This window comes from Anthonomus grandis, chromosome 6 (genome assembly GCF_022605725.1).
Source record: "Anthonomus grandis grandis chromosome 6, icAntGran1.3, whole genome shotgun sequence".
Classification (NCBI taxonomy): domain Eukaryota; kingdom Metazoa; phylum Arthropoda; class Insecta; order Coleoptera; family Curculionidae; genus Anthonomus; species Anthonomus grandis.
Window position 1 is genome coordinate 30,446,790 of NC_065551.1, and position 10,301 is coordinate 30,457,090.

The 10,301-nt window shown below is 30.1% G+C and overlaps 1 protein-coding gene across 2 annotated transcripts in view; it reads right to left on the minus strand.

Moving 5' to 3' along the window:
* Window positions 1–9,368, minus strand: part of LOC126737110 (myc box-dependent-interacting protein 1) — a 36,317-nt gene extending 26,949 nt beyond the window's left edge. The window contains exon 1 of one of the 2 annotated variants that reach the window (XM_050441843.1): window positions 9,006–9,368. In XM_050441843.1, the coding sequence (XP_050297800.1) occupies window positions 9,006–9,074 (69 nt within the window). In that variant the 5' untranslated portion in view covers window positions 9,075–9,368. The remainder of the gene's footprint in view (window positions 1–9,005) is intronic. The other variant, XM_050441844.1, reaches the window with a different exon arrangement.
* Between the last annotated feature and the right edge of the window lie 933 nt (window positions 9,369–10,301).

The following is a 10,301-nucleotide window of genomic DNA, read 5'->3' on the forward strand; positions in this document are numbered from 1 at the left end:
AATAAGGGAAAATTGACGCTATACTACTAAAGATCATCAGATAATCATGACAGAACAAGCCAGATAATACATAAATAAGTCAGAGTGGAGGGTTGTCTAATGGAACCACTAACTTTAAATCAGTACAGCTACAAGTCTAAATGTAACTATGATGATGTTATATATGATGGATTTAATAATTATGATAATAAAAAAAATAATAATCATGGTTATTTCGATAAGTTTATAATAACCCTATTGAATGAAGGACTATTAAACTATATTATTACGAAATTAACTAAAGAACTACGACGAATAAATTTTATGGACACTTAGTAAAGATTAAGTTGCGTCTCACTTAAATTTGGGTCATATTTGAGAATGTTATGAAAAGAAGTTGCAAAACTAGAAATAGTGTACATTCTGCGCCCTTTAGGTCGATCCCTACTTTATATTGTATACATCTGTAGTTTGGACTTTATATAACTTATGTTATACTAAACGCATTGAGGTAGAGCAAAAGCTTCTGAGAAGAGAAAAAGTTTCTGAGATCGCACTGAATAAGATTTCAAATGGTTCTATGGTTCTATGGTTATAATGGTAAATCTCATAAATATATACATATATGGTTCGATTTTTGTGTTTAGAATTAACTTCTCTATGTTTCGTGTGTCCTTTCACTTCGTCCATTATGGATTTTTGAGTATATACATTCCCTAAATGATTAGCCTGAAACGTTTTTTTTATATTTTGTTTTTTCGTGAGCCTGGACTGAATACTTAAGATAAAACCACCTTAGACGCAGAAAATACTTATTATATACATATATTTAGACTTAGTAAGCAGATCAGTGAATGATGAGGCTTTTCGAATAAGCAATCTAGAAACTGGACTCACGTTGAAATTTCTTTCTGTTTACTTCTAAAAAGTAAGCGAGAGATCTACTTAGAGATCTTAGAGATCTACATCTAATAAACATCATTATCTTTAATCACGGTCAAACGACATCTGATAGATGCACTCCTTGGTATCTACCAAGGTGTAGATCTCTAAACAGTTCTATAATATTATAATATTATAATATTATAATATTATAATATTATAATATTATAATATTATAATATTATAATATTATAATATTATAATATTATAATATTATAATATTATAATATTATAATATTATAATATTATATTTCCTGATAATATTTAATAATTACTAAATGATCTTCTAAGGAACATTTTGGCTTACATTTAAAATAATGATTACACTCACACGTGATCTTCAATTAGGAAATCTCGGGCATCATTACTGCACTTGCTGCTAAAGCATCTAAGTTTTCATAAACTTCCCTTTATATATCTTAGGAATTCTTGTAGATTCATCTGACTAAAGAATACCACCTTCAAAAACCAATCATTAATCAATACTTATTTTGTGATGTAATCGTACAATAGGTTTTATGTGACGACAACTATAAAATTTCCACTATGCTTTTCCTAATAAGGATTTCCTTTGTAATAATCTAATAATATTAATCCAATGTAATAATACTTTACATGCAAATTTAACAATTTGTAATTTGATGCATTATGTTTCAAGTGTTGGCTATTCGGTTCAAATTTCTAACAAATATTTTGTTTTGTTAAATATTTTATAGCCTAAAGCTCTAAAATTACCAGGATGTATAACTTTTGCATTGAAATTTTCAAAATTGTTTTTGAAAATTGACTGCTTTCAGAAGATATTATCAAGCGAAATTTTACCCATGAAATATATAACTACTAGAATTTTACGACAAAAATAACTCCAACCTTCATGTTTGTTTCTAAAAATATCATATTATGTATTCGGCCACAGGAACAGATTTCGGTAGCTTTTTGATCTTCATCTCCATGAAATAGTTATTATCAGACCCCTACTGTGTCTTTTTTGCAACAACATGTTGGTGTTAGTAGTATAGATAAACAAATTATTTATGTGTTAACTGGGTTATAAAATCGCCATTTATTAGGTCAGACTGATATATATATAGAAAGAAAAATAAATTCGTACTGAGATTATAGGTTTTTAGTAGGTATATGAGCAAGGTGGCTCAATTTTAATAGGTCAGGATCGTGTCCTCAATGTATACATAAGTTTTATTTTTAACAAGCAATTAGTCTCGCGACTAATGCAAATTTTTCTACTACAAAGTAAGACCTGCCTTCTACTACTCAACTGTTTTTTAAATGTTCTTTTCTTAAGTGCCATACACATGTACGTTTTGCCATCCTGTTAATTCCTAATTAATATTTTTGAGAATTTGTGACCAAAGATTGTCTACAAGAAGTATTATTTTGTGGGTGTGTTAACAAATTATAAAAAAAAACAGTTTTTAGCCAAGGTTTTGAATTATACGTAATTCATCTTCAAGGCTCTGCAATAATAATAAAGAAATGACAGTATGCATGTCATAGAGTTTTAAGAGGGCGGACGAAAGGAAAACTTTCAAAAACACTTAAAAAATATTATTAATTAGACTCAGACTCTATCCTCTTCCCGTAATAAAGCAACATTGATTAATGCGCAAGTGTTGTGCAACAGATCGCTATAGTTATGTATTGAGCTGTTAAACATCGCGAAAACTCGTAATCGGTCACATTAACGTAGTTGCCACATTATGCTAAAAGCACTGGGGCTTCTGAAAATTTAGACTTGTACCTATTGCACTTCCTTTAATAAATTAATTATTGCAATTACGTATTTTATTATTTATTATTATTACGTATTTTCCTAATTTAAAAAAAATATCATTAAAACCCATGGCTTTCTTGTTGTTTAAATTTTAATTAATTCATTTGAAACCGAATATAATTTAAAATTAAGAAGTGCTCCATGTAAAGACAGTTAAGTGGGTGGTAAATGTTCTTAATGATACCTATATTATTGATCATAAAAACGAACTATTAGTGTATCTACACACTCGTAACTTATAACCTTATACTCGTTCAGTAGAATTTAAAATTTAAAAAAAATATGTGCAAAACGTGGGTGATAAGTCGAGCCACAGGGCGCCTTATATGGCTTCGACGTGAGTATATTTAAGATCACTTTTGAATCCAACTAACATTCTCTTTAATTTCATTATTCTCCGTTTTGGGAATATATGGCAACGTGTTTAATTTAAAAAATCCTCAAGACATTTCTTCAGATAATTCCTAATTAATTAGATGAAAAGTACACCCGTTACGTAAAAAATGCTTGGTTGAATATTTTCCTAAAAACTATTAATTATATTCCAATGGAATTGCACAGTGCAAATTCACTGAGCCATTGCAAATCGAATGCTTCTCACCGCAGTGAAGGCAATTCCAATTTAAAACCGCTACATTAAGTAGCGTTAAACTGTTTAAAGAATGTATTTTTCAAAAGTATATCAGGGCACATACATAAATTAGATTATTACGTATTTTAAATTAATATGAAAATACTATAGTAGATATACAAGGCGTTGATGGCATAATATGATATACATTGTAGCAACATAGTTTTGCAATTAAAAAAAATATATGTGCATTTTTCTGCCTTAATTAATATTTACACTTTCTTTGTTATTGCTATTGCTAAGTCTTTTTACACGCATATTTTGTATTACTATGTATTATTATTAAATAAAATTTTGATTATTAATGCAGAAAATTATGAAAAGAAAAAAGTTAAAAAAATGAAATAATTTTTTTTTTTAAATGTTATATTTGCTTCAGATCATCTGTATAAGAACTTGTTATTGTAAATTTGTAGTGATATTGGGGATCTATAAATTTCATTCAATAATAAATTCGGTAGAGTGGAAATTGCTCAGCTGCGAAAGTAAAAACTCCAAGTCAGGGTCTCATCTAAAGCTCTAGATTTGTTGTTAGTTGTATTGTGATCTGTGTAGGTGTATATCTAGGCCTGATGATGCTCCGGTAGGAGCGAAACACGTGTAGCTTTTAAAAAAATTATATATACGTATGTTTAATGAGACCTTGACTTGGAGTTTTTACTTTTGTTTTGTTTTTTTAATTTTCTAATAACATAAAGTTTACCTAAAAATCTGTTGTTTTTATTTGAGCTTTTGTTTACAACTTAGATATTTTTATTGTACCTCTTTCTTAAATCCATTTATTTTTATACCATTAAAAGTATGTAAAAGTTAACCAAATTAAATTTAATTTATTAGCCAAGGCATTTTAAAAGGTTGATTAAAAGCGTAACTTTATTAAATATTATAAATACCACGTTAAGATTAGATTTTGATTGTTTTCGACAATTTAATTGTTTTTCTAAAATGAAATTCAGGAAAATCGATTAGTTTTATGGGATATGTATAACGTGTTAAAAATCATTTGGATCAGTTATAAGATTTCGGTTAAAAATTATCACACATTATTACAATTCATATATTTAAACGATAAGGCATTTTCAAATTACAGTTGACAATAAATATGCATAGTAACTTTCAAAATTTTATAAAATATTTTTCATACCTATCAAGAAAATTCACATATTTTGTCACGAGGTGGTTATCGACAATGCGCTAAATTGTTATGCACGATATAATGTTGTTTGCCTCTTTCCTGCATATCAGAAATATTGAAAAGCTCAGGATAACAGCTACATTATTACAAGCGTCCAGCATATAGTTTGTTAATATATGAAAAATTAGTTTAAATCATATCATGTAATATAAGATAAAAATAAAAAATTAATCCTGCAACTTATTTTTGTTGTTTAGGTCAACAACATACAACAAATTTACCCGTATAAATGCGAATAATTCTCATTTATTTCCAGTTCAATTATGTGTTTTATATTGGAGTTTTCTTCTAATTTTCTCTCACTGTATCTATAATAAACTCCAATTTTGATTTGATTTAATAAGATGAAGATACCCATGTTTTTGTTCGTAGCTTTGACATTCATATTATTACATATACGGTACAAAGGTACATACATTCATCAATTTTGGAATTCAATGTCTCTGATGTTAAATAATTAAGGTTTGAGTATCTATTAATCTTTAACGTCTGGGCCGATGTTAATAGGAGGCTTATAATTGAAATTAATTGTTTTAAAATATCGACTGATAATTGCTAAACGTTAATTTAGTGAAATCAGCGAAATAATAAAACTATTATTAGTATTTTTTTTAAATATTGAGATTCATATTTTTCTCTTACAAAATCGTGTTCAGTGATTTTCATTCATCCTGAAAGTCTCATCTTATCTTTTTTTTTAACTGCTTCTAAACTACAATTTAGAGCTGATAAGCAAAGAGAATTGCCATTTTTAACAAGAAAAAAACGAAAATTTGTTGTATATGGACCAGGATTTTCCTGGAGAGTTGCCAGATTATGAAGCTATTTTCTTGAAAGCTATGATATTTTATTGATATTTTTCATATTATTATTTTATAATATAAATGTGGCAGGTCAGTTGGTTTACTTTGTTTCAAGTTTTATTTCCATGTCGAGTTTTTTATACAAGGAATTAATAGTAACTTATGTGATTTGTTGCGACGGGTTGGGTTGGATTGTTTTGGTTGAGTTGAGTTAAACACATACCAGCCCTTACACTCTTAAATTTTAAATATCAAATGTGGGATCCTTAACAATTATTTAAAAAAAAAAAATAATCAAACTTTTTATATGAAAAATATATTATACAGGGTGTCCCAAAAGTGATGGATCAAACTCAAACAGAGGATAGAGGGAGTCATGTTCAATCAAAATCACCCCCTATGTTGTTATGCAATTGTGAATAGTTTAAAAGTTATAGCCATTTTTATGTATTTTTTAAATTCAAGCACACTGTCAAATAAAAGCTTATAAAAAAATTATACAGTGGATTAAACAATGCGTTTTTTTCTTTGTTTTTACCTAGAAGTGATGTACCTTTCTAATAAAAATATTTTTTTAAATATTACTTTATTACGAAAGAGCTAAAAAAAATTTCTTTTTGGACTTTTTACAACTTTAAAAATAAGTACCCTTAACTTTGATGCCATTTTTTTCTCAAAAATGTAAGACATAAGAGTGACCCTGTAGCTTAAATACTTCTACGTTTCATACCGATTCCAGTAAGGCATGACTTAAATACATTATTTCTTATTGGCTAATTAAATTTTGAGTTTTTCAAAAAAGAGACAAAAAAGAATTTTTGAAAAAACAATATTTACCAATTTTTTAAAATAAATAATTGTGTTTTGTTGGGTTGGTGGATTGCAATAAGGTACAAAAAACATTAGAAAATGGTTTATTGTTTTACATGATAGTTTTGCTATCATTTACAATAAGTGTTCAAAATGTCTGCCGCGAAATCTAATGCAATACCTACATCGGCGTATAAAATTTCTCTTAATCATTCTGAATGAACGTTCATTTTGGGTAATTAATCTAGTTGCTGTAATTATTTGGTGGCGTAGCTCTTCCTCATTGCGATTTTCCCTGGCGTATACCAACTCCTTAAAGTACCCCCATAGAAAAAAAAACAATTGGATTGAGGTCGGGGGAGCGCGGTGGCCAACGAATTGTACCTCCCCGTCCAATCCAAGGACCAAGGCCAGGAGGCCTACTCATTTAAAAACTGTCTCACCTGAAGGCTGTAATGGGCGGGCGCTTCATCGTGCTGCAGCCACATTGATTGACGAATATTTAATGGAATATGCTGAAGTAAAACAGGTAAGTTTTCTTCCAAAAATCTCCTATAGATTTCACCATTTAATCTGGCTGGTAGTTCAAACGGCCCAATTAATGAACCGTTAAGAATGCCACTCCACATGTTCACACTAAATTGATGTTGAAAGCGGTCATTTCTAACAATTCTGGGGTTAAAATATGTCCAGTGGTGTAAATTGTGAATATTAAATATTCCCGCCCTCTGAAAACTAGATTCGTCTGACCATAAAATTTTGTTAAAAAATTGTGGATCCTGCCTATTACAATGAAGCATTTCTCTACAAAATTCCACCCTCTTGTCATAATCACCCGGTAATAGATCTTGAACCCGTTGTACATGATAGGGATGCAACTGGTTTCTTCGTAGAATGCGGTGTACTGTTGTTCTCGGAATACCAGACCGTCTTGATATGCAGCGAACACTAGTTGAAGGTTCCTCTAATGCCATTTCAATGATGTCATCTTCTGCCTCAGCATTTTCATCAGGTCTTCCTATTCTGCGAGGATTTTCAGGAATCTACCCCTCCACGTATGCGTTATGCACTCGTTGAAACACCCTATAGTCAGGATATCGTTCACGATATTCCCTTTTAGCCGCTCGAGCGTTTCCATTACAAAATCCATAAACATAATGCATTTCTGCATACTCACGGACGGTATAAGGTATGTGTTCAGTTGTATAAATAATCCAAAATTTTATGTACTTAGCCAGTACCTGGACAACACAACACTACCTATTTTAAATTATTTTTAAATTTTATTTACGACAAAAAACACGACAAATCAACATTCTTGAAAATAACGGCAGATAAATTGGTCAGTATTAGAAGTCGACATACTTATGTATTTTTAAACATTTTTGAGACACTTTACTATCTTAATTTTATTATTTTTTCGTAAAATAATAAAGCAGAATATTGATTTAGCCATGGAATATTTTTTTTGCTTATTTATTAAAAAAATAAAAATTTAATTAGGCAATAAGAAATTTTAATAACCTATTCAAGCTGGAATCAGTATGATTGAAAGAAGTTTTTAAGGTTCAGGGTCACTCGCATGTCTTATATTTTCTTCGCAAAAAAATGGCATCAAAGTTAAGTACTTATTTTTAAAGTTGTAAAAAGTCCAAAAAAATTGTTTTTCTAGTGCTCTTAAAAAGTAATGTTTAAGAAACATATTTTTGTTGGAGAGGCACATCATTTCTAGGTACAATAAAAAAAAACAGATTGTTTAATCAACTGTATAATTTTTTTAAAAGCTTTTATTTGACAAAGGTGCTGGAATTAAAAAAATACACATATATGGCTATAACTTTTAACCTATTCACAATTGCATAACAACATAGGGGGTGATTTTGATTGTAAATGACTCCCTCTATCTCCTGTTTGAGTTTGATCCATCACTTTTGGGACACCCTGTATAAACAGATGGTGCATGTTAAAATATAAACATTGAACAATAAGAAATTCACTTACAACTTGTAAGTTTTCCAAGAAATTCTAAGTGAAAACCGAATATGGTTCATATAGAATTTTTTTTGTTTTAAAATGTTCTATAGAGTGTACCCTTGCTACTAAAAAATGTCTTGCAAAATCAGACCCATTTCATTTTGTCGAATAAAACAGAGCTTAAAAACCGATTTCGATTAACGGAAGACGAGGAAGAAGAAATGGGACGTTTATAAAACTGATATTTTATTGCTAAGGGTAACTTAAGGAATAAAGTTAGACTTAGCTTTTGAAAAATCTTGATAATACCGGTCCTAAATAGTGCTACCTGGGAATGAACACATAAACCTTAACAGATGATCGAAAATAAAATGAATAAATCATTTTCTAAAAAAATAACGGAAAACTAAATTGAGCTCATCTAAAAACGTCTAAAAATTTATTTTTGGCTCCAGTCGAGTTTCCTTTGCGTTCAACTGCAAATTAATACACAAAAACGCGACTGTGGTGCGCCTATTAGAAATTCTCTGGGAAATTCGTGACATAACACGCCAGACGAGGCAAAAACTTCAAATGTAAACCCCAAGGCTATTTATTAATTGGTTTCCTGCATTTTTGTAGTTTCGAATAAAATTATGCGGGTGAAAGTGTGACCTATTTAAAAGCCTTCCGATTACGAAGAAACTGTACTTTGTAAAATATGGGACGCGGCACACTCAGTGTTTGCCTTCAACCTGTTATTGAAGAATCCCAATATTATACTCCAAGAGACGCAACTCGGCAACGCCGCGCCCACCTTATAATATCCCTATTTGACTTGACATATGACCAGAAATTCATTTAATAAGCGAAATTATATTGGAAAAAAGTGTCACTGACCTTCTCTTTGGCTCGTCCCGCGTGTTTTTGTACCGACTTGGCTAATAATGATCCTCTACTTTCCGCCATTATATTAAATAAATCCAACTGAATGCACTAAAAGTCTCACAAAACACTACGTGCAGTTTGAACTAACTAAATCGAATTGGAGGCGACGCGGCACCACGGCAAAACGCTAAAATAAATGATTATTTCGTCGTCTCTCACTCGAATCCCGGATCTCGTACTTGTAGCGTTTCGCCGATCACTGACTGACTGACTGAGAGAATAAAATTCAGAATCAGAAAGCCGAAGCTAAAACAACGTTTCTGGCCGCCGCTCGATGCCCGGTATTCGGCCCGTTGCATTCGCAGTCAAACGGCTCAAGTTCTCGTACGTCTCCTCGGACACTAACGGTAAACTAGGCTAAGCTGAAAACTGGGTAGGCACACGGTATAATGCCGACGCCGGAATATTTTGTACTCACTTATTGAATTTAAATCCTTATAAAAGCGATGTGAAAATATTTCAAGTTGATCAAAAAGAATATAAGAGTGGAACAGTCAGAATTATGTGCCACATTTACTTTTTTAATATACAACCAATAGATGAAACGGTGAAATAGAATATACAGGGTGGGGACTGTAACTTATTAAATTGGGTCCCGTGAAGTTAAAGGGACGTCTAAAACCGGACGTTTTTTTTGAACATTTTTACATAGAACGTTGAGTGTGGTCAAAATATTAATAAAAAACTGAGGATGATCAGAAAAAATACAAAATTTTCGAAATTTTGGAGATTTTTCTACATACATACGTTAAATACGCAAATATTTCCGCCTTGCAAGGGTTTTTAGCCTCTAGAAGGCTAAAATTGTAAATTAATAGGATTTTTGATCGCTTTGTACCCCTATAATTACATATTTTGTAATGTACACACTCGAAAAATAAAACAACAATCTTATTGACAAAAATGGGAATGGCTTTAGTTTGTCCCCAGTAGTATTTTTTGGCTTTATCTGCGACACTTTTTTTCACACACTCAATTTTAGATAATAATATAGTTAGATAGTAATATAATTAGATAGTAATATAATTAGATAGTAATATAGTTTAGATAATAATATAGTATAGATTTTGGTATTATTTATTTAAATTATTTCATATCTTATGTAATTTAATATATTATAAATAAAGTATAAATTTTGAAAAAAAAAACAATAAATATTTTTATTAATAAAACATATATCTGAATAATTAACCGCAACTATAAAAAACTATATATATTTTTTTTATTTTTGATATTTTTAGACATTTA